This window comes from Limanda limanda, chromosome 2 (assembly GCF_963576545.1).
Source record: "Limanda limanda chromosome 2, fLimLim1.1, whole genome shotgun sequence".
NCBI lineage: Eukaryota > Metazoa > Chordata > Actinopteri > Pleuronectiformes > Pleuronectidae > Limanda > Limanda limanda.
The window spans coordinates 3,015,714-3,040,423 of NC_083637.1; the positions used below are offsets into that span (position 1 = coordinate 3,015,714).

Genomic DNA, 24,710 nt, shown 5'->3' on the forward strand with positions numbered 1-24,710 from the left:
GTCGGCACTGATTTATCTGTGAAATTCAACTTTTTGCCACTGACCGTTTGACCCCCTGTGCCTGTGTGTGTGTGTGTGTGTGGGAGGGGGACTCTACTTTAGTAGCTGAGCGTCTCTCCGGTGGCCACAGTCCACAGAGACTCAGTCAACATGGGTCCGTGGACGCTTCAGGGCGTTTTGTTTCTCCTGCTTCTCTGTAAATCCAGCGGACAGATCGACCACTTGAGAAGGTGATGACAAGTTCTACTGCTTCCGAGTGATCAGGACAGTTTATATCTTTAACGCGATGAATTTCATTAATGAAGCTGTGTTTTTTTTACAGACCTCACTGGCATCGCAGGTACGTGTGTGTGTGTGTGTGTGCGCGCGTGTGTGTGTGTGTGTGTGTGTGTGTGTGTTTGCACAAAGAGATTATATCCACAATCTCAACCTTTAGTGTTTTAAATCCTTATTTCTTGATCCTTCCTCAGAATTACACTACATGACCGTTTGTTCCCACACCTTGAGTAAGTAACTTTCTGCCTCAACTTTAAAGTACAAACATTTATTTTCTGATTTATTGATTCAGTGGAATATTTCTATTCTATCTTTTTATTCTTTTTGTTATACAGTGTAATGGAGCTACAAGCTCAGCAATAATATTTTAATATTTTATTATTACAGAAAGAACAGAGTTTAAGTTCACGTCCTTTTCATTTTCACACAAGACGTCTCATGCTTTGTTACAGTGATGCGCCGCTGCTGTTGCTTATTTGAATCTCTGCTTCAGTTTGCATCACTGTGAACTGACTGAAATGTGTTTATTTGCAGGAACAAACATTTACAAGATGCAGTTCAAGCTACAGCAAGGTGCAGTTCCTCATCCACAATAACACTGTATTAGTGATGGGTTCAGGTTTTCTCTCTGGCTCTCTCTCCCTCTCTCTCTCTCTCTCTGGCTCTCTCTGGCTCTCTCTCTCTGGCTCTCTGGCTCTCTGGCTCTCTCTCTCTGGCTCTCTGGCTCTCTCTCTCTGGCTCTCTCTCTCTGGCTCTCTCTCTGGCTCTCTCTCTCTCTCATATTCATGAAGGATGAGTGTTAGTGCCTCACCCCTCTGCAGGTTCACCCTCCTGGCTCCAGACCTGCTGAGGACCGACAGCCAGGAGAACATCTACCTGCAGGCCGACGATCAGTCCAGTCCCGTCAGCGTCTCCATCTCCATCCAGGACTTCAGTAAGACGGACACGCTTCTCCAGGACTCTGTCACTCTCGACCTGGACAACGGCTTCCAGGCTCTCAAGACTATACAGGTGACTCTCCAGGGCCCTGGTTTGTTTGTTTGAAAGTTGGATTACACTAAAACCACTGGATGGATTTCCATAAAGATGTGGTGTGAGCCACTAACCAAATCAGACATGTTTAGAGGACTAATATTAATGAGTTTGCACAATGTGGTGCAGCTTGATTGAATTTAAAGGGACAGTTGGGCCTTGGTGACGGTATGCGCTCCATTAGGCGCCATTTTAGTTCCATTTGTGTATTTTATTAGTGTTATTGTTGTTTTTTTATAACATTTTCCAAACTGGTATAACCTGAAATCAAAGCTGAAACACAAAACCAAGAAGATGAAGCTCGGTCCAGAGCTCCTCATCAGCGTGATGTCACGTGACATCATAATACGCCATGTCTAAATAATGCAGTGATTTCTGAACATGAGAGCATGAAAACCAAAATTCAAGCTGAATATGAGCAGAATATGTCTCAGTTAATTACAAATATATATAAAGATGTCAAACAGGGTAAATAAAGTATTGATTCGGTTGAATCCTCATTTTGTTGCCGCTTCATTTCAGCTTCCTTCAGATCATTTGAACCGCGATGAGAAAAAGAACAAGTTTGTGTACCTGCTGGTGAACTTCGGCGGCCTCCACTCGGAGGAGAGGTTACTGATGGTGTCCTTTCACTCTGGATACATCTTCATCCAGACGGACAAACCCATCTACAACCCCGGAGACACCGGTGAGACCTGCAGATGCATGAGCAACACAAAGCTCTGCAAAGGATGTGACCTTTGATTTTTAAGCTTATTGATTTTGTAAGTGTTTCTGTCTGAAGGTCACGAGGCCGAAACTTTGTAATTGTCTGTGTCGGAACTTTTTTCTAAAAACTTGAGTAAAACTTTCCAACACATCTGCATCTGAGATATTTGGACATGTGAATATTTATCAAGGTTATTTTTCCAATAAGGTTTTTTGAAACTTACATGTGTTTTTCATTCTGTCTTGGGTTCATGCTTTCCACTCCAGTTCAGTTCAGAGCCTTTGTGTCGACTCCTTCCTTTAAGGCCTTTAACAGTTCCATCACTATGGATTTTAAGGTAAATAATCTTATTATTGATTCACAGATGATTAATCACTCAGGTCATTTTTTGTAACATAAAATTGTAGAATTTGTGCCTTTTTTCTCTGTTTTAATATCTTTCATTTGTTTGATGAAACTTAAAAATGTAATTGATTAGAAAATGAAGTGGTGCATAAAAGGAAATTTAGGTTTCATGACATTTTAGTTCTTTCTGTATTTAAATTAATAAAATTAAATTTTACCTTTCAAAGTTTTGCTTAGTGGCATATATTTATTACTCCTCTCAGACATAATCCAACCCAGGAGTTAGCCACCACCATGAATCAGTTACCACTTCAGTCAATAATCAAAAATTAAGCCTGACTGACTTTACTTGCACTTCTCGTACAAAAATGTTACACAAAGTGCTGGCAGAATAAAAGCAATAAAAAAATACCATGATTCCCACTGATTTGTTCCTGTGTTTCAGAATCCAGACGGTGTTGTGGTGAAACAGGTTCTCAGGATGAGAGCCCAAGGGGGCGTCTTGGCAGACACATTCACTCTCTCTGAATTTGTCAGGTACGTTCTTTGAGACTTTTAAATGACAAATGTCAGCGTTTTGGAAAACTGTGAATGTAATAAAAGAGCAAGAGCAAGACGATTTAAGGGAAATGTGGAGTTGATGTGAAGCAGAGGCTAACACCTGGTTTCACTGTCTGTCAGTGAAGGAAGATGGACGGTGATTGCAAAGTTCGACCATTGGGAGCAGAACACGTTCAGCTCCCATTTTGAAGTGAAGAAATACGGTAGGTGGAATCAAACTGTTCTCTTCTGCTAAGAACGTCAGGTGCAGCTGGACGTTATCTTGACAAATAGGCATCATCGCGTTGTTTTCCACCTCTGAATGACACATTTCAGATCAGCCCCATAACTTCATAATCAAGTTCTGTTTTCATTTTCTTGGCGTGATGCTCTCCAGTGCTTCCTGCCTTTAACGTCACATTGACGCCCAAGAAGTCCTTCCTCAGCCTGGACGACAGTGAGCTGGAGGTAGAGGTCTCGGCCAGGTGGGTACCACTCATTCCTTAAGCACTGATCCCAACTGTTACTGCAATTTACTTTACATCTGTTATCTGCTAGCGATTAGACTTCTACTGTCACTCCTGGTGACTCTCTCCCTCCTCTCACGGTACAAACCGATGAAGCTTAATATCCCAGATACAGCCGCTGCCATCTTGTGCTGGTGACGTTTTGGTTTCTTGTCAGTTGTGACTGTGGAGTTGACCAATACCGAGTCAGCTGTCAGCATCACGTGTCACTCCATTTTTATATCGTCACATAACAAAATAAAACCACTGATCAGAAACATGAACGCTTGAACATACATCAGTGTGATGAGGACAAACAACAGGAGGCAGCTCTGCAGCCAACCACCAGGTGGCGATCAAAATGATCTGGCTTCACGTCCGTCTTTCTATGATCCAAAACTGAAACTGAAGTTTGCTCAAGTTGCTAAATAGCTCATAATGGAACCACAGCTACAGACACATGCACACATCAACCTGGTTTACAAGGAAGTTTGACGACCTCAAGATTTTCCTCAAGAAGGAAGTAGAATAAGGCAAAAATTATCTGCACCAAAATTGAACCACATCCTTCAGTCAAGGTTCATGGAAAAATGTAAAGTTATTTAGTAATACTGTTTACAATCCAACACACGGCCGGACGGGGGTTGAGGAAGTGAATCTAATCACTGTAGTGTTGTTGCTATTGGGACTTTCAGGTACCTGTATGGGGAACCGGTCGTGGGAACAGCCTACGTGGTGTTTGGAGTGAAGATCAACTCGGAGATGACCCGGCTGCCTTCAGTGAAGCAGGTGTCAGATGTGAGTCACTGATTACAGCTGCCACATTTATGAAGTCGGCTTTTTCAGTGGTTCTCATCGGCTTTATCTTCTGGAGGAATTCATTGGTATCAAGTGTTCTGCACTTCCTCTGCGGGCTGTCAAGTGTTTCCTTATTAGCTTGAGTTTCTGCCATAGACTATAAATAAAGATGGACAATGCGTCTCCACCAAGGGGGTAGAGAGACTCGTCCACTAACCAGAAGGTTTACGGTTCCATCCCGAGCTCGTCCAGTCTGAGATGTGTGATAGAAACAACATTGTGTATCAAAGCGCTGCATGAATGTGTGTGTTGATGTGTGTGAATGCTCAATAAGATGCTATATGAATATAGACCATTTACTTTTATAGAACAAAAACGTAATATCCTGGATATGGGCACTGCCATCTTGTGCTGATGAAGTAATTTCACCGAAATATACACGCTCGACCAATCACGAGACAGTGTCAGCTGCCAATCATGACCTTTTACCCCAGTTTTATAGCATCAATCAAGTAATTAACCAAACTTATCTAAGCAAGCAATATAACATGTTATTTGTACAGCCCATGTTCACATATCACAATTAGTCTCATAGAGCTGAACAAGGTGTGACATCATCTTCCTCTTTCAAAACCAAAGTTACCAGTGACTGTACAAAACAAACAGTAAGGATGGATGAAGCTTATCAGTAACTGGAACTCGAGGTAAAGTATTTTTGTCGGTTTTAAATATTGGTTTATTTTTCTTTAAACCAGCTTCAATAGAAAACAGTCTTCATGTCTGTAGAATGTTTCGTAAAATTACTCTTGTTGTTCTTGTCTCGCTGCAGCTGGACGGAGGCGTCGTCAGGCTCAGCATGGAGGAGATCAAGAGAGCGTACCCCAACATCAGATCCTTGGTGGGACACTCCGTGTACGTCAAGGCCTCTGTGCTCACCAAGACAGGTACGAACACCGAGACAGGTACGAACACCAAGACAGGTAGGACACACCGAGACAGGTAGGAACACCAAGACAGGTACGAACACAGAGACAGGTACGACACACCGAGACAGTTACGAACACCGAGACAGGTACGACACACCAAGACAGGTACGAACACCGAGACAGGTTAGAACACCAAGACAGGTACGAACACAGAGACAGGTACGAACACCGAGACAGGTACGAACACCGAGACAGGTACGAACACCGAGACAGGTACGAACACCGAGACAGGTACGACACACTGAGACAGGTACAACACCGAGACAGGTGCGACACACCGAGACAGGTACAAACACCGAGACAGGTACGACACATCGAGACAGGTACGACACACCGAGACAGGTACAAACACCGAGACAGGTACGACACACCGAGACAGGTACGAACACCGAGACAGGTTAGAACACCGAGACAGGTACGAACACCGAGACAGGTACGAACACCGAGACAGGTACGAACACCGAGACAGGTACGACACACCGAGACAGGTACGAACACAGAGACAGGTACGAACACCGAGACAGGTACGAACACCGAGACAGGTACAACATCGAGACAGGTGCGAAAACACCGAGACAGGCACGAAACACCGAGACAGGTACGAACACCGAGACAGGCACGGAACACCGAGACAGGCACGAACACCGAGACAGGTAGGACACACCGAGACAGGTACAACACCGAGACAGGTACAAACACCAAGACAGGTAGGACACACTGAGACAGGTACGACACACCGAGACAGGTAGGACACACCGGGACAGGTACGAACACCGGGACAGGTACGAACACCGAGACAGGCACGAAACACCGAGACAGGCACAAACACCGAGACAGGTTTGAAAACACAGAGACAGGTACGAACACCGAGACAGGTACGAAAACACCGAGACAGGTACGAACACCGAGACAGGTACGAACACCGAGATAGGTACGACACACCGAGACAGGTAGGACACACCAGGACAAGTACGACACACCGAAACAGGTGCGAAACACCGAGACAGTTCCGAACACCGAGACAGGTACAAACACCAGAACAACAAAGTTCAAGTGATATTTTTATCGGAAGCGCCGTCTTTTAATTGATATAATCAGCTGGTGAGGACCGAGGAAGCTATCTCAGCATTTCAAAGGAAACCTGTACATGTGGACTCTGCAGTGCTGTTGTTGACACATTCTGTTCAGTTTGCTTTGTTTGCACAGCACAGGAAGACCAAACTCTCCAAAATGTTGTAAACAGGCCACAGATCGATGGCTAATCTGTGCAGCTCCCCTTTTTGAAATTCAGTTTGTGGTCAGATGTGTCTCAACATGCCCTTTAACCCCCTGAATAAACTCCCTAGTGTCACAACTCTTAGTCAATGTGGGCCAAAAAAAATCCCTAAACTTCACAGAGTTATTTTAGACCTTCGAAAGCAAAACTCCTGAACATTCTCAGCTTTAGATAACCGGCATTGGAAAGAATCCTTATTCTTGAGGGGACGTGAAACTCTTCTTATTTAATCAACGGGGACAAACGATGACGCCCTGCATCACAATCTGTATTGTTACCCGACAGAATTACCACAACGGTGCTGTCCCCCTCCTGGAACAGGGAAAATATACTTTTACGTTTATTTTATAGAGTGACATGTTTTTGAAAGAGTCAAAATATTTGAAGGAACCTTTGAGTTGGGGGGTTTTTCCTTCTATTCAAGAGCGCGGCCATTCATTTTTACAGCAGGACCGGGTAATTTCACGTTCAAATATTGTCACAACCCCCCGCTTGCACTCAAATAGCCACCTACTGTATAATCCTGTTCTCAGTTATTTTCTTCTGTGACATTGTTTTTTTCTCCTGAACAGGCAGCGACCTGGTTGAGGCCGAAAAGGGTGGGATAAAAATTGTGGAGTCTCCGTATGTCATATCCTTCAACATAGCAAAGTACTTCAAGCCCGGCCTTCCCTTTGACTTCACAGTAAGAACAGTCGTCTGTGTTTTGCTGGATCTTCGGATCAGTGACTGTAAGTGAATGAAATCACAGAGAGACATTTTTCTCGCACCTGTCCAGATCCAGGTGAGCCACCACGATGGTTCCCCGGCCCACAATGTTCAGGTGAAGGTGAACTTGCTGGACGCTCCGCTGGTCGTCACCTCCGGAGCCGCCAGAGCCACCGTCAACATGCACGGCACCATCCACCGGCACCCGCAAATCATTACTGTCAGTATTACTGCTTTTTCTCACACAGCGTCTAGATTTAAACGCAGAACTGCTCCTGTTCTTGTTTTGCCTAAATGTGTCAAGTTGGTTTCAAAATCCTGAAACCATCCTCGTCTTATTGTCTTTGTGTCTCTCTCTGGGTTTATGAAGTGGAACCTATCACCGACTCTTGACCTGTGTTTGATTCTCAGGCTGAGACCACACAAGCCGGTTTGAGACCCGACCAACAGGCCAAGAGCAGCGTCGTTGTTAAACCGTACCGGAGCTTCAACCGCCACCGAGCAAACTACCTGTACATCTCCATGGGGACCAACACGGCGTCTGTCGGAGACACTCTGTCCGTGAAGCTGAGCATCAGTGCTGATGAGCTGACACACCGGGACGCCATCAAACACATCACCTACCTGGTGAGACAGTGCACGTGCAAGACAAACAGAGAAAGTAAGAGGAGGGAAAATGTAATAAGTTGGAATTGGTATAAAACGCGACTTTCTTTCCTCTCAGGTGCTCAGCAAAGGCAAAATCATAAGCGCTGGTCGCGTGGATGTGACCGGTCAGCTGTTGACTGCCGTTGCCGTGGTGGTCCGACCGGAGATGATGCCCTCGTTCCGTTTTGTGGCTTTCTACAGCATCCCCTGGGCGGGGGGTGAAGAGGTGGTGTCCGACTCCATCTGGGTGGATGTGGTAGATTCCTGTGCTGGAGGGGTGAGTCTCCAGCTCAGTGTCAGATGGTTTTCAGACTGAATATCATGCTGTTGGTTCTTGGTCGGGATTTGTTGACGATAATTAAATGTAGAATAATGTCTTTGGTTTTAAATTATGATTAACTCCATATTTTACTATTTGTGTGTGTGGCCGACACTGATCTGGAAAACAACCGTATGAAGCATCAAATCAAAACCATCATACGATCAGTGTTGTGTAGTTTTTCTTCTTTCTATGCAGTAATGTCCTTTGTGTGTCAACGTGTTTGTTTATCCCTGCTGTCTCACAGTTGAATGTCGGGCCAGTGGACGGCGTTCATCGAGACTATGCCCCTGGGAAGAGATTTAGTTTTCAGATCAGAGGCGACCCCGGGGCAAAGGTCAGCCTGGTGGTTGTGGACAACGCTGTTTACCTGCTCAACAAGGACAGGCTCACACAGAGGAAGGTAAATAATGCCAGAGGGTAATTTCTTTAAATTTGGCACAAATGTTTAATCTGAGTCAAAGGTGACCTGATTAGACTTTGGGGATTGAAGGTCAAAGGCCAAATTCACTGTGACCTCAAGGCGAAACTAATTGGATTTTGGTGTTTAAAGTTCAAAGGTCAAGGTAACAGTGGCCTCACAAATCCAGTTTTCTGTTATCTCAAGTGTGCCTTCAGGGAACAGTTATCTCTTGGACTCAAAGAAGAACTGGTTAGATTTCAGTGATGAAGGTCATTTTGAAAACGTGCTGGTTGGTGGAGGTATACATCTAGAAACATAAATTCTTTGTTGCAGAGCAGATGTGAAATCATCATCTTATCTGTCCAAATTACTTTTAAGGTTTCAAACATGCACAGTTATCGTCATTTTACAAGTGAAATAATTGTAAAGAGGTCATCAAGTCGTTTGTTGTTCTGCGTCAATAATCATCGACACAAACCTGTAAAAAAAAAGCTCATGCGTCGCTATGTCTCACCTCAGATGTGGAACACGGTGGAGAACGGAGACTTTGGCTGCACCCGCGGGGGGGGCCAAAACGCCATGGGGGTGTTCAGCGATGCCGGACTTCTCTTCTCCTCCAGTGCCGGATTTAAAACCTCAGCAAGAAAAGGTACCCGCCCCCTTTCTGATCGGGAAACTCTGCCTACTTTGAATTTATTTGTATACATTCAAACATACATGATGCTGGACGACTTAGTCACTGGGCGATGCTGATGGTTTTTATTGATTAGTTAAGTCATTTAAACACGTGAATGGGTTCATGAACGGATGGAATATACGATAGATGTCCTCTTCCTCTCCTCTTCCTCCTCCTCTCATCTCCCCATACTCATCCTTTTATCTCTTCTCCTCTCCTCTTCCTCTCGTCTCTTCTACTCACCTCTCATCTTCCTCTCCTCCTCATATCCTCTTCTTCCTCCTCTTCTCTCCTCTTCCTCTCCTCCTCTTCTCTCCTCTTCCTCTCCTCTTCTTCCTCTCCTCTCCTCAGCCTTGCAGTGTCCGGGCAGTACCAGGAGGAGGCGCTCTGCTGAACTGCTGCAGCGTAAAGCTCAGCTGGGTGAGTGTTCTCTCCTCACAGAGCGTTTGTGGGATGGATTTCTCCTCTTTTACAGTGATGCCATTAATAGTTGATAATAAACTATTCATAACAGATTAACTGATATCGACCCCCCCCCCCTAACCCCCTGTCTTCAGAGAGTCACTACAAGGAGAAGCTGCAGCATCGTTGCTGTAAGGACGGCCTCAGGGAGATCCCCATGCCTTACTCCTGCACCCGCCGCTCCCTCTACATCACCGAGGGCTGGGAGTGCATCCGGGCCTTCAGACACTGCTGTGCCACGTACAGGGACCAGCTGTTTGACACTGAGGTTCCCACCACCCCACCACCCACCACCACCACGCCACCACCCACCACCCCATCACCCACCGAACTTCTCTTTCGCTTTCCTACAGCGCATTTGGATACAAGGCGACGTGGTAGGTTCTGCACCTAAACCCTATCTCTCCTCAAAATGCTTTGAAATGTGGAGCTGTGACGCTCACCATGTTCTTCATATTAGTTCAATGGGAGGATGAGGTGAATATCATTAGGTTTGCTATTATACGTGGATGTGTTTAGAATATACGACGAGATGTTGAATATCCCTTGTAGGTTTGAAGGTCTTCTGCACAGGTTACCAACTACCAGTAGATGTTAGCAGGTGTTGGTGGCCCCCGGTGGATGGGAGGGACCTAACTTGAGTTGTAGGACTCCAAAGATGGATGAGTCCCTTAAAGTGCTGCAAGTGTTTTTGAAGCCAATTTCGGTTTAAATAATTTCTTCTTTATTCAGTTTATTTAAGAGTATCTGCATCCGCACAACAACCATTAGTGCACGTGGCCCGCACAAGTGTCAACAGAATGATGGAAGAAAATACAGGGAATAGCCAGGTGGCGCTGTTGCAGGAGGAGGAGGAAGAGGAGGAGGAAGAGGAAGAATGGGACTACCTTGATGAGACTCAGGTGTATCTGCGTTCCAAGTTCTACGAGTCGTGGCTTTGGACGGACGTGAACCTGCCGAGCAAAGCAGACACAGACGGGTGAGTGAGGGATGAGAGGGGGGGGGTCACACCAAGTTGAATAAAAACTCATCACGTGGAACCACGTCGCTCTTTGGGTCTGACTTCTATCAGCCAGTATCAGTCCGGATGGGACAAGAGCTAATGCAATATGAAAATCAGCTTAAATAGAATGTAAGCAATCAAATTGAATTTCAAACAAAATGCAAATTTAGTGTTACATGATCAATTATCTTTGACGAGAAAAAAGAGGAAATGAAATAAGAGATTATGACTTTGTCGAATCTTTTTTTTTCCTCCTTCAGACCTAAAAAGTCAAGTTTGATCTCACTCAGTTTATTTCAGTCATCTTCACTTCACACTTCATCACTTGTTCCTCTGGAGATTAGACTTCAAGCCCTGTTTGAAGTTTGAATTTAGAGGTCAGGTTATATAGATTCTGTTACGTTGCACTGGAGGTTTTCATTCCCTTCAATTCTGTTTTATTTATTAGCATCTGGATATTTACACGGAACAATACCAAATCCAACCAGACATGTGGTGAACTTCACCTGAGGGAGGAAATGAGTTCATCATTTCATCATGTGGACCAGTGACTCACGTTGTGTTTGTCAGTGATAACAGAATCAACAGAGCTGACTCGTTTTCCCGTCTGTGTGATTCCTGTTGCTCTGTTCTTTGCACGTGTGTGTGTGTGTGTGTGCACGTTTGTGTGTGTGTGTTTGTGTGTGTGTGTGTATGTGTGTGTGTGTGTGCGTGACGTCCTCGTTTACGCCGTGATGCTACGTGTATCAGTCAACCTGTTTTATGTGGCATCTATCAATAATTAACTTTTTCTCTTGGACCTTTATAACACAGACATTAATCTGATCAACAGCTTGGCGACTACGATTGTGGAGAAAGCTTTACCAGACAGCATCACCCAGTGGGGAGTCCTGGCTGTTAGTGCATCGCCTCAGACAGGTAGGAGGGCGATGATGAGGAGGAGGAGGAGGAGGAGGAGGAGGAGGAGGAGGAGGAGGAGGAGGAGGAGGAGGAGGAGGAGGAGTGAATCAAGATGTCTAATCACACACCTTTGGGAACTGTGTGTAGGTTTCTGTGTGGCCGAGCCTTACAACATCAGAGCGTGGAAGCGTTTCTTTGTGGACCTGAAGCTGCCGTATTCCGTGGCGAGGAACGAACAGGTGGAGATCAAAGCCGTGATCCACAACTACGGCGACGACGACCTGCATGTAAGAGCGTCACCACAGAGCTGCACCGTATTTTAGACATAAACCAAAGTAAAATGTCAACTTCTTAGAATTCATCCTCAGGGGAACATGAATGGGAGCATCACATTTTATGCCCAACTAACTGCTGTTGAGGGACATTTAAAAAAAAAACTGCAAATGTCCAACTCTTGATTGTGTTAGGAGGAACAATGATGAGGATTTGAGCACCATGGATATCATGGATGCATCAAATGACCCGGCAAGCTAGAGTAACGACCATCAGTCTCAACTTCCAGATATGAAGCTACAACTCAGTCCTATGTTCCAACACTGCCATCTTGCACCCATGACATCACGTGGACTAGTCTGATCAGGGTGAGGGTTAGGGTTAGATACGTGGTATCAGCTTCATTTGTCCTGGCATCTAGTCCCAACGCTTCCTAGTCACATTCCACTGGAGGTTTACCGGGCATGCCGAGGTAAACCCAGAACTCACTTGAGGGACTACAAATCCCATCTGGCCTAGGAACGCCTCGGGATCACATCAGGGACATCAGGGACATCAGGGTTACCCTCTGTGACCCGAGCCTGGACAAGAGGAAAACAATGGATGGATGGATTATTTGACATTCACTTTGACTGTTTAGTTTGGTCTGTGTGTCTTTGGTCTCTGAACCAAACCTTTTGACAATCTGTGCTCGAGCTGTTGACATATGTCAGTGTGTTTGCAGGGTTTCTACTCGATTACAGCTCAATTAGTTTCACTTAAACGAGAGGAAGAGTGTAACCCTGCTGAACGTGCGGTGACTGGTTTTCCCGCTCAGGTCAGGGTGGTGCTGATGAAGACGGAGGACATGTGCAGCATCGCCTTCAAGGACAGACACACACAGGAACTGACGCTGCCGGCCGGCACTTCCAAGGCGGTGCCTTACACCATCGTGCCGCTGGTGGTGGGGAAACTTCCTCTGGAGGTGATGGTGGTCGGCAGAGACATGACGGGAGGAGACCGCATCCAGAAGTTTCTACGAGTGGTGGTGAGTCACACTTGGGCATGAAAATGACATCGCAGCACAAACAGGGAAAATGTCTCATGTGTTAACTTGATGTGCTTTTTGCTATTGCACTCAGCTGGAGGGAGTGCAGAAGACTGAAGTGCAGAGTTCAGTGTTGAATCCGTCGGCTGAAGGAGGTAAGTAGATTTCCTGGTCAACTGCATGTGAATCGGTGCCGTCGAAGAAGGGCTGGCAAAGCAGGCCTGGGCCCCCCGAGCTGAGAGGGGGAACCCTGAGAACGGCTGAATACATTAGTCCTCAGCGAAGACCCCTTAAATTTTATGATGGCTTGTGTCCAGGAGACCACAACACCGTGGTCGATCGGTCGGACGGATGGATGATAGATTTCTGGAGACAGCTTCCAGAATTGTTTTCTCAGTTTGTCCGTCCCTCTGTCCCACTCTTGTGAACCCGATCTCTCAGATGTGCAGAGAGGGAATTTCTTTAAATTTGGTGCAATGGAGTCAAAGAAGAACTGATTCAACTTTGGTTGTAAAAGATCAAAGGTCAACATAACTGTGACATCATAATGTTCAAACCCTGGAGGCATATTTCCTGCAGCTTGCCCGGCTGTCAGAGACACGACCTCTAGTCTTCAGGTTTGTTTGAAGCAGTGTTGAGACGTTTGTCTCGGCGTCCGTCCTCTACAGGAACACAGACAGTTCGTGTCCGGAGGATCGAGCTGCAGTCAGTCGTGCCAAACTCTGTCCCAGAGACGTTCATCAATGTCAGAGGTCAGTCACAGTCAGAGCAGAGATGCGGATCACACACCTCGGGGAGTGAGACGATTCCTGACCCCCCCCCCCCCCCCCCCCCACTTCTCCTCTCCAGGCAACGTGTTGGCAGACAGCATCGATAACTCCATCAGCGAGGACTCCCTGGCGTCTCTGATCCAGATGCCCGGCGGCTGCGTGGAGCAGAACTTGGCCAGAATCACTCTGCCGCTCATCGCCACTCTTTACCTGGATCGAACCAACGACTGGGAGAGCGTGGGGGTGCAGCGCAAGGCTGAGGCCATCCGATACATCAGGAGAGGTGAGAGAGGCGGGATGGATGGACTGAAGACATGCAAGAGAGAGGGATGGAAACATTTCAAACCTTCACATCCCCTCTTTAAATTCGTATATGATCCCCGACATTTGACCTTCACTCGTATTTTCTCAGGCTATGAGAACCAGATGGCGTACAGGAAGCCGGACGGCTCTTACCCCCCCTACAGACGAGAAGGTGCCAGCACATGGTACTTGTGAAACCCTCTGCCTGTTGTCTGAGAGCACACATATCCGTACTGTGTTGGCCAGTGACTAAACATTTGCTCATCTGCGTGTCAGGATCACCGCCTACGTGGTGAAGGTGTTCTCCATGGCTCACTCCATCATCGGCGTCAGCGAGCAGCAGGTGTGCGACCCTCTGACCTACCTGGTGAAGAACAAACACCGCTTAGTTCCGGGGAAATTTGTAGAGGACAACCCTGTTTACTCCACTACCATGACTGTGAGACACACACACACACACACACACACACACACACACACACACACACACACACACACACACACACACACACACACACACACACACACACACACACACACACACACACACACACACACAAAAACATACGATGTCATTGTGCTGGTACCTGAAATAAGCTTTTCCACGGTTCTTTTCTTTAACAACCAGTCACCCACTGTATGGGCCTGTTGAAACTGAATCAAGTTTATCATAAATCTTTGGTAACAAACAAACAAAATGAAATACTAGAATGGCATTCAAGAGAAGTTATACCTCTGCCAATAGTCCCATTAGGAAACTTTATTTAAATCTACTAGGTCCTGATTTTTAAATCCGCACACACTCGTGAACATCAGTCCCTTGCAACACCAATTGTTCTGTTGGAAAACTGTGAAAGAATCAAAAAGACACAAATCTCACAATGTCAGAATCCACACCAAAATCCCACGGCTTCTCTTTGAGCTCATGTCCCATCATTCCACTCACTGCGGTTACATGTGTCTGATTGAAACCCGATTTCTGGCGTTGTCGGGTTTCAATCGAAGATCCATGTCATGTAACTCCACAAATCTAGATTTCTTGTGTCCGACTGAAGTCGGATAACCACCCCCAGATAAGTAGATCGGATTTGGCTGTATATCGGACAACGCGCTCATGTAACTCTGGAAGCTAGACAACAACTGGAGATGACGTCTTTGCGCATGCTTGAGATCCTGCCCCCCCCTCCCTCCCTGGCCGTGTCCCGAAAGTCGACAGTTAGATAAAATGTCGCTGCCCGGTGCCGGCCGGCACAAACAAACAAACCATTCTAATCAAATGCGCCGTTCGCACTCGCAGTACTCCTAGAGTAAACATGCACAACATCATGTAGAGGGACGTAGCTTCACCTTGCTCTCCGTTCGTCATCTTTCTCGCACGCTGAGTTGAAGGCTGTTGTTGTTTTTTGTTGGTAGTCACCACTAGCTGTAATAAAAACAGCGCCACCTATCGTAGCGGGGTATGAAATGCTTTCGGACAAGAGTCGGATTTCTCAGTGCCATGTACCCTGAGATAGAGCAGTTAACCCCCCATGGATAGAGAAACCGGGCTTCAGCCGAAATCGGGTTTATGCCATCATGTAAACGTAGTGAGTGAGTTTAGTGGAAAACCGTTTGTTAGTATTTGCATTAAACAAACAAACCAACACACAACAATAGGACAGAGGTGAAAACACAACTTCCAGGTCAGATGTAAAAAGTGGTTTAATGTGGATATTTGAGCTTTGAGTTGAAAGCCTTTTTTCCCAGGGCGGTCTCCGGGGCGATGACCCTGAAACGACCCTGACAGCCTTCGTCCTCATCGCGCTCGCTGAGGCCAAGCAGGCGGGGATCCGCTGCACGGGTGCAGATGTCAATTTGGAGGTAAGGTGAACTAAGAACAAAACAACTGCAGCGTCACATTTCATCTTTACTTCTCCGTCCCTGTAAAATCCCCTTTTTACTTTATTGTTAAGATTAGTGGTTGTAGAATCGGTGGCTGTATTAAAACATCTCTCTCCTCGCAGATGATCATTGATAAAACGGCCGCCTACCTGAGGAAATCTCTGCTCCGCCCGGGGAGGAGACCGTACACGGTGGCCATCGCCTCCTACGCGCTGGCTCTGGTGGAGAAGGATCGCTTCGACCTGACGTGGTTACTCAGAGCCGCAGCTCCAGGTCAACATCACTCACCTGCTTCATACCTGCACAGACCTCAAGTTACTCATCGTCTCTTGAAAAACATTTTCTTTTCTTTGTGGAATGTAATAAGATTTTTTGTAAGTAATCCTGGCTTTTCCCCCCGACCGCGACTGTATCCTTCCACCGTGTCTTGTCGTAATTTGTCGAGTAGTTATTGCGTAATCCTGCAAACAGACAAACACAACGAAAGTTACTCCTCTCACGTGCCCTGCTCTCTCTCTCCTCCAGGTGGCAGTCACTGGCCTGACAGACACAACGCCTTGTTCACCCTGGAGGCGACCGGCTACGCCCTGCTGGCTCTGGTGAAGCTGGGAAACATGGAGCAAGCGTCGGTAGCGTTCAAATGGCTGAACAGCCAGAGAAGAAGAGGCGGCGGCTTCGGCTCCACTCAGGTACCACCAGCAGGGGGCGTTTGGTGTTTTATTTTTTTTCCATTTAATCACCCGCTTCATATCTCCTCATATCTGATGAGCTGCCGGACAATTCACATGAAGCCATAACTCAACAACACATTGACGGAATTTTACCAAACTTGTCGTTAATACGACTCTGGAGTTTATCTCTAGACGCATAACTTTTGGAGCTCATGCACCAAAGGTCAATGGTCAATATCGTATATCTTCAGAAATACTTTAAAATGAATTCCTATCATATGACGTAGTGTTATAAGTGACGTAGTACAGAATTCAGAAAATTACATCACGCATGGTTCAGTAAAGTATTTCTCGAGGTATCTCTTCATCTAATAGGACTTTAAAAACAGCCTAAAGTTTATATAGTAAGTTTATATATTAATTCATGATCATTTGGTAGGAATTACATCATGATGCATGCACTTTAACCAGTAACAAATTACACATCTTATTTAGATGAATCCTTTGGTCCTCCTCATGTTATTGCCTGATAGGAGAATATCCAGCGCCCATGCAGCGTATCGATTTCCCCTCCGATGTTTCTCATTTAATAAGTCAGTGTTGTGGAGAAAACCCACCAACATGGAAACTCTGGCTGGCAGGTTTGAACCCTGAACCTTCTTGCTGTGACACGTCAATGCTAACCGCTGTCCCACCGCGTCACGGCCTCATTTCATCGGTGAACATTAGACGACAGGTTTGATTGTTTTCCTCCTCCTGTCCTCCCCCAGTCCACCATGGTGGTGCTCCAGGCGCTGTCTGAGTACCAGATCAACACACCCCCCCCCGGTGACCTCAGTCTGAACGTGGACATCAGGATCGCCGGTCGCAGGGAAGTGCGTTACCATTTCAACCCCATCACGTCCTACGCCGCTCGCTCCTCCAGGGTGAGGCATCAGAGAGAAAGTGAAATCGCGAAACGTTCAGCTGTTCATCCCCGTTACTTATTTCTGCTCTGGTGCTTCTGTCGTGCAGCTGCCGGCGAACCTTGACCTTGAGGTGGAAGCTCGAGGGAATGGACAGGGGATCCTGGAGGTATGACTCTATAACGCAGGACTCACACATCGGAGGCTTCACTTGAAAGGCTGCAGCACTTCCTACAGGAGGAGATTTATTTCCTTTGTACTTCTCTTTGTTATTGCATTGACAGCTAGAATAGCATGTTACCACAAAAGTCTGCTATGTTGTGTTTCCACGGTGTCACGCCTTTTATTCCACACAGCTTTGTGTCATTTCTCTAATAAAGTTCCATATGCGCCCCTCTTGAAATAGCCTCTTAGCTCATTTGTTGTTGTTCTAACTTCCTGTTGCACAAAGTCCAGGCCAAGTCCAAGCTTTTATTTAAGAGTAATGATTTGATTTTAATTTCTGCCTGTGTTGACTCATTTAAATGCGTTTGTCTCCAAGGTCGTGACCTATTACAACCAAGTGCACGAGGTGGATGAGAAAAGACCCTGCGAACACTTTGAGCTCAACGTCACCATCGAAGAATCCAGCGGTAAAGTTCTCAAGACGCCGAACTTTCCGTTTTCTAGCTGAGGTCACGTTTAGTGCCAAGAGACACTGAATTGCATTTTTCAATCATCATTATAACGTATTACATTTAAAATGGACACAAAATAAAGTGAGGTATATTTAAGAAGCACTTTTCACAATAAAAAAGTTTGAAAATTTTAAAATATTTGTTTAAATAAAATAAACTACAGGTGCATTTTAAAATGCATTTTTAAGATATAACATCATACACATAATATCTTCAATGGATTTATAAATATTATTCATTATTAATGACTTCGAATTAAATATACGATTATAACATTTAAGTCCCGTCCTTTGTTTGTGTAACAGAGAAGCCTCCAGCGGATGTAGAGAAGTCCTACCAGATCACCATCAAAGTGAGGTGAGCTATTTTCACTATATTATTATTGTTTTCAGGTGATTTTTCAAACTCAATTTGAAAAACCACTTAAAAGTTGCTGGGTATTATAATATACGGCTTATTTTTGTTAACTGAACTGAACTCAATTGTTCAAGCATTTGATGTAATTATTTAATCGCAGGTGGACTCACGTTGATCATGTTGCTCCCATTCGGATCCATCAGAGGGCGTAGTAGAGTTGTTGACTGTTGTGCGTTTGTTGTCGTCCCTCGTCAGTTGTGTTCCCTCCATCTCTCCCACAGAGCGCTGGGACCTGCAGACGTGAGGATGGTCGTCCTGGACGTCAGTCTGCCCACCGGCTTCACCCCAGAAAACTCAGACCTGGAGATGGTAACTCATTTAACATCATAGAAATGTATCTGAGTTCACGCCATTAGACTTTCATGGTTTCATAGACTTACTGTCAATGTTGTTCATTTGATATTTTGGGGAAAAAACAACAGTTGTAAATGTTATATAATCTGATATTTTTACTTTATAAAATTTGAGCCTGATGGATCGGGATTTTCGGGCCGATATTGACATTAGGAAATAAAAATTGCCAATAACATATTAAAAACAGAAAAATTTGAAATAATTCCTAAGATGTCATCATCAAACCATAATGGCCTAATTATATAAGTGAGGTTTGATATTTTTCAGTTTTTCTCGTTTAAACTTTATTATATAACCATTTTGCTATGTGATTTCATGGGAGCTTCAGTGAAAGACTCATATCCGGTGATAAATCAGCTCTAGTGTAAGTTGTTCAACAAACTAAACAGCATAATATTAAGAATTCTGAGACATGAATTCATGCCTCTTCCTGCATCAGTAAAGAATGCTGACAGTTTTTAATACTGTTTGAGTAAAAAGGTGTTAAACTCATGTCGACCAGAGAGAAGTTTATAAAAGTTTACTACATCATGATGATGAACTGCTAATTGTATGTGTGTGTGTGGGTGTGTGTGTGTGTGTGTGTGTGTGTGTGTGTGTCCAGTTGTTGAACTCAGTGGACCGTTACATCAATAATTTCCAGATTGTTGATAACCTCAGCAACAGAGGCTCCCTGATCATCCACCTCTTCAAGGTAACTATGAGATTCTGAAGATCGTGTTTACCTCCTACAAAGAGGTTGTGTTTTCATCCCGCCCGTGCATTTGTTTGTGTGTTAATGAATTAATTACCAAGATTACATTTAAATAAGTGAACAGATTTTCCTGAAACTTGGTAGAAGGGTATAATCCATTCAATTCTGTTTAAATCTTTTCACTTCCTTTGACATTGTAAAACAGGAATTTTTTTACATTTTCCGTGTGAATAAAATGAGGAAATAATGATTGAGCCCAAAAGGAGCCCAAAGGGTGAAGAGGACAGTTAGCAGAGGTCTTGTTTGAGGAAGTGTTTAAGTTGTTCTTCAATAAAAAAATCTCCTCTGTAAGTTGTGAATATAGCATTTTTATGTCTCCTTTTATTTTATTTTTCCGCGAAGCAGGTTTACGTAAAGGTCTGGATTTGCTGAATAAAACCTGGAACCGGTTTTTCTGGTTCATTGCCTTGGAGGTTGAGGCTTGTTTTATAATGTGAAGTCTCTAAATAAACTGTCCTCGTCTCCTCAGGTGTCCCACAAAGAGCCAGAGATCCTGATCTTCAGGCTCCAGCAGAGCTTTAAAGTCGGCCTCCTCCAGCCGTCCTCAGTTACTGTCTATGAGTATTACAGCCCAGGTGGGAGAACATCGTCACATCACATATCCCTCTCACACCTCCCCTGTAACTTTGTGATGTGTTGTTAAGTTCAGGCAAATAATTCAGAGTGTAACAAACAAACAAAATAAATATTTCAACTTAAAAAATTTTGATATCTTGTGGTTTCTGTGTCTCAGATCATCGCTGCAGTCGCACCTACACTCCCAGTGAGGACAAGGAGGAGCTCACTCAGATCTGCAGAGACAACGTCTGCCGCTGCACACAGGGTGAGTGTGTGTCCGTGTGTGTGTTCAGGCTGAGTGTGTGTCTGTGTGTGCATGGTGTGGGTTATTCTCACTGTCGGTTAACTTTGTGTTTGCTTACACACTCCAGGTGACTGCTGCGTCCCCAAAGTCGACAGCGAAGATTTCTCCATCGGCGACAGAGAGACCTTTGCCTGCAAGAGTTTACACCATGGTATGACACACACACACATACACACAAACACACACACACACACACACACACACAAACACACACACATACGCATCAAAGCATTCTTTAACCCTAACATTTGAACATACATCAGTTTGAAACCATCTTTGAGAAAAGTCTAGTTTTTTTTGTCCCATACACTGACATGAAGGCTGGGTCAATGCCCGATACTGCACCCACACCACCAGGGGGCCATCACGATGCTTTACTTTTGGGAGCTGTAGCTTTAAAAAAAAATTATTTGACGTATGCTTTGACTACCAGTGTTTAAAAAAGATGCTCTGTCTGGCTCATTCCTATTGGAATAAATAAAACTTTTTAGTTTGGTCCATGTCAAACCCGCTAACATGGTGGATGGATTATGACCTATACTGCAGCTAGCCACCAGGGGGCTAACGAGATGCTTAGTCATGTTGTTTATCTTTCTTTGTCTTTGTCTTTGTATAGTCAAAGTCAAATAGTCAAAAAGTATTAATTTATATTTTATTAGTAGGATTTTAAGCAATAAGATATGGAAACAGTGACTTGTCCGTTAATACAGTACAGTGTGTGTACATTTCATATTTCTCGTATATATGTTGCAACAACTGTCCTCATACCGGCTGTAATGCAAAAGTCAGGGATGAGGGTTCATCCTCTCTGGACCATGAACATTAGTGAGTTTTGTATTAACATTTCTCCCCGTTCAGTTTTCCAGGTGAAGGTGCTGAGTGTCAGCCAGAGTTACTACGACAAATACGAGATGGAGATCACACAAGTGATCAAGCTGGGTCAGTGCACTCACACGCACACACAAACACAAACACACACACACACACACACACACACACACACATACACATTTCTAGAGCTAGCTTAGTGAGGACACTGATTGGCATAATGCATTCCACAGGCCCTTACCCTAACCCTCCGAACTAAATGCCCAACACAAACCCTAAGACCAAGTCTCAACCCCCTAACAGTCCATTAAAAGGGGGTCACAAAGTGAGAACGGTCAAAACGTCCTCACTTTCCCAAAATGTCCTCACTCCGTATGTTGTACCTTAAACTGGTCCTCACAAAGATAGCTGTACGAGATCACCCACACACACACACATGTTTGTAGTTAATGACTTGTTAAGACCCTAAAACCAAGTTGGGTCCAGTGTGTAAGATATAGGTTAAAGTGACCTATTGTTTGGTTTACCGTAGAATGGGCCTTTATATTGAAATACTTTATGTTTACATAAGAGGGGGGGGGGGGGGGGTTCCTCTCTATTGAGGCTGCCATGTTTCTTGTAGCAGCCCAAACGACAAACTAAACACCTTTTGAGTTTTCATGAAAACTGAAGGTTACCACAGGTTTTCTTTCATGTTTGGAAGGGCAGGATGAGGTGAGGGGTCAGCTGTAACATGACACTTCACCACTAGATGTCACTGAATGCTACACACTGGAACTCTAACCCCCAAACAGTCCAATACACACCCACACATTCCTCCCCTTTAGTTTGGGATAATTAATCAAAAGAAAGGTGTTACTTTGACTACCCTGGTATTTATGAAACATAATTCAGTGTCAAATGGTTTCATGTGTGTTGTTTTCTGCCGTCCAGGTGTGGAGGCCGGGGTGAAGGTCGGTCAGAAGAGGATGTTCATGTCTCACGGAGGATGCAGAGACGGACTCAGCCTGACATCGGGCTCCCAGTACCTCATCATTGGCCCCAAAGAAGACCAGTGGAACATTGACAGCGACACAAACAGGTGACGAGAGCAAGGAGGGAGGAAACTGAAAAATAAAAACAGTATATAATAGTATACTATACTATAATAAATAAAAACGTTTATTTATTATAAACGTCTGTGAAATTGAATGGGATCCAGCACAGCTCAGATAGAGATTTTACATTCTAAACATTTTTAAAGGTGAGCAGAGCACAAACCATTCTCAAGGCCCAACAATCCCCTGCTCCAAATTACATAAAAATGTCCCATCTCACAATGTTGCTAAATTTGAAGCATTTTCTTTTTCTTGTTTATTTTCTCATCCATTCCACCGCGTTAAGAGAAAATCTGTGGTTTTTTAATGATCCTGCTGACAAACAAACATACAATCAAATGTAAAGTAAAACAAAACATCCCTGTTGGAGGTGAAGATACGTTTTCAGTTTTGATTGACACTTTCAGAGAGGTTATAGTTTAACTATATTAATAATGTAGTTATTATCCAACTCAAGACAGAAGTAGATCTGATGATCACACCTTTAATAAATCAGGCTTTAGAGTTAAACCCTCTTACCTAATTGACATGAAGAAATACAGAAATAGATAAATAAATAGGAATACATGAATAAATAAATACATGTACACGTGTTTGAATGAAGGAATGAATAAAAACATGAATTACTACATGAACACATTTAGAAATCCATAAGCTACCTAATCAATCAATTACAGTAGAAATTAAAAAATTAATAAATGGAGAAACACGTAAACAAATGAAGTAACAAATGAATGAATAAATATAGAATTCATTAGTATAGAAATACAGGAAAACAGAAAAAGCTATTTCCATTGTAAGCTGTATTTATTTACAAATTCTAGTTTATTCTTGACTTATTTATTTAGGTTTAATATATTTTATGTAATTTCTCTCCTCCAGAGAGTTTTTGACCGAACCCGTCTGTCTTTGCTGTGTGTTACAGATACATCTACATGTTGGGGAAGGACACGTGGGTGGAGCGCTGGCCCTCGTCTGCAGAGTGCTCCATCAGTCCGAGTCTGGGGGCTAAATGCAAAGCTCTCCACGATGCTGCACAGGAACTGTCTGTCAACGGCTGCAGGCTGTAGCTGTGTCTCATTTCAGATCGAGAACATGTCCTTCATACAAACGTCTTTTCAGAATGTTACTTTGATTTTAATTTGAAAAGTAAAAAACACTATAAAAGTTTAAACACTATTTAAAATTAGTGTTTAAAATGTGTTTGTGTTAATTCTGCATTTTCTTTAAATAAAACATATGTATTTTATGTGTAGTTTTCAGCTGTAATAAACAAATCACTTTGAATACTAGGCAGAGATTCTCTTTTCACCGGGCAGGTTTTGTTTGGTTGTGCTGTACGAAGCAGCTGCAGATTCTTGCTTCTGGTTCTGAGAAGAAAATAAGAAAATACGTTACTTGAGTTTGAATTTTACAGATATTAAAATATATAAATAGTCCAACAATGAAGTTATATATATTAATTTGATCTGTTTTGTTGTGACTCCTTGAAGCTGTAGTTGTATCCTTTCATCACAGGGTACAGGTTAAAGTGTGAGGATTCTTTTCTTGTGATGTATTCAATGTTTAACAAGATGAATAGAAAAAAGTTAATTACAAGTTTACAGTATGTCGACCGTCTGACACACACCGCAGATATTTTCATGTCTGAAGCTGCAAGTTATAAAATGTTTGATATTTTTCAATCAGGCTAAATGTGGTGTTTTTAACAACTTCTACAAGTTGCTGATATATTTCAGATAAAAGTCGAGTCACCGAAGTCGTTTGGATTCATCCTCGGGGAAATGTATCCATTAGCTGTCAAGACAAGTCACTTAAAACTGAACATTCACTTAAACAATGATGCTGGAGTCTGTCACCAAAGAAGGATTCATCCTGTTGGGACCATGAACAGTTGTATGAACTTCTATTCAAATCCATCCCGCAGCTGTTGAGATATTTCCATCGGGACAGAAGCGTACGCAACCTCCTCCGCCTCCTTGTGTTTGCTGGGTTCAGCTGATCCGACGCTGGAGTAGACGGGATCCGTCTCACTCTTCATGAAGTGGACACTGTCATAGTTAAGGTCACAGTTTTCCTCAGACTGATTGGATAGACGCTGCAAACACAAATTTGCTTTTGAATCTTGTACATGTGGCAGAATGGACATCGTTAGAGTCCAACTAAAGCAGCTATTGATTTATTTGAAGCGCCTCCTTCTACACCAGACCTGTTTCAAGGACAGGAAACATGTGGTTCGACTAAAAACCAAAAGGAGGGAAGGTCTTCAGTTTGAATCTCAAACTCTTAACACTACAAACTTCT

At 44.1% G+C, this 24,710-nt stretch overlaps 1 protein-coding gene across 1 annotated transcript; it reads left to right on the forward strand.

Annotated features, from left to right (window-relative positions):
- Positions 1-115: 115 nt before the first annotated feature.
- LOC133021188 (complement C3-like) lies at positions 116-23,693 on the forward strand. Its single transcript, XM_061087947.1, has 44 exons — positions 116-230; positions 323-340; positions 471-506; positions 811-849; positions 1,098-1,287; positions 1,831-1,996; positions 2,284-2,354; positions 2,808-2,899; positions 3,044-3,126; positions 3,300-3,387; positions 4,104-4,206; positions 5,036-5,150; positions 7,041-7,153; positions 7,247-7,396; positions 7,588-7,803; positions 7,901-8,101; positions 8,391-8,546; positions 9,066-9,195; positions 9,574-9,642; positions 9,780-10,061; positions 10,417-10,663; positions 11,520-11,605; positions 11,735-11,874; positions 12,678-12,887; positions 12,982-13,042; positions 13,556-13,639; positions 13,737-13,940; positions 14,070-14,145; positions 14,237-14,399; positions 15,707-15,820; positions 15,964-16,114; positions 16,367-16,530; positions 17,283-17,438; positions 17,527-17,586; positions 17,959-18,049; positions 18,400-18,451; positions 18,733-18,820; positions 19,470-19,559; positions 20,089-20,194; positions 20,353-20,442; positions 20,549-20,632; positions 21,340-21,420; positions 22,243-22,390; positions 23,332-23,693. The coding sequence occupies exons 1-44, from the start codon at positions 151-153 to the stop codon at positions 23,474-23,476; spliced, it is 5,289 nt and encodes a 1,762-aa protein (XP_060943930.1). The 5' UTR covers positions 116-150; the 3' UTR covers positions 23,477-23,693.
- Positions 23,694-24,710: the final 1,017 nt, after the last annotated feature.

What these genes read in the sequence shown, in the direction of transcription:
- LOC133021188 (XM_061087947.1), top strand. Translation starts at nt 151, where the DNA reads ATGGGTCCGTGGACGCTTCAGGGCGTTTTGTTTCTCCTGCTTCTCTGT. An exon ending in TTTTGAAGTGAAGAAATACG is followed by an intron (nt 3,127 to 3,299) that starts GTAGGTGGAATC and finishes GATGCTCTCCAG; the next exon opens with TGCTTCCTGCCTTTAACGTC. An exon ending in TCAAACACATCACCTACCTG is followed by an intron (nt 7,804 to 7,900) that starts GTGAGACAGTGC and finishes CTTTCCTCTCAG; the next exon opens with GTGCTCAGCAAAGGCAAAAT.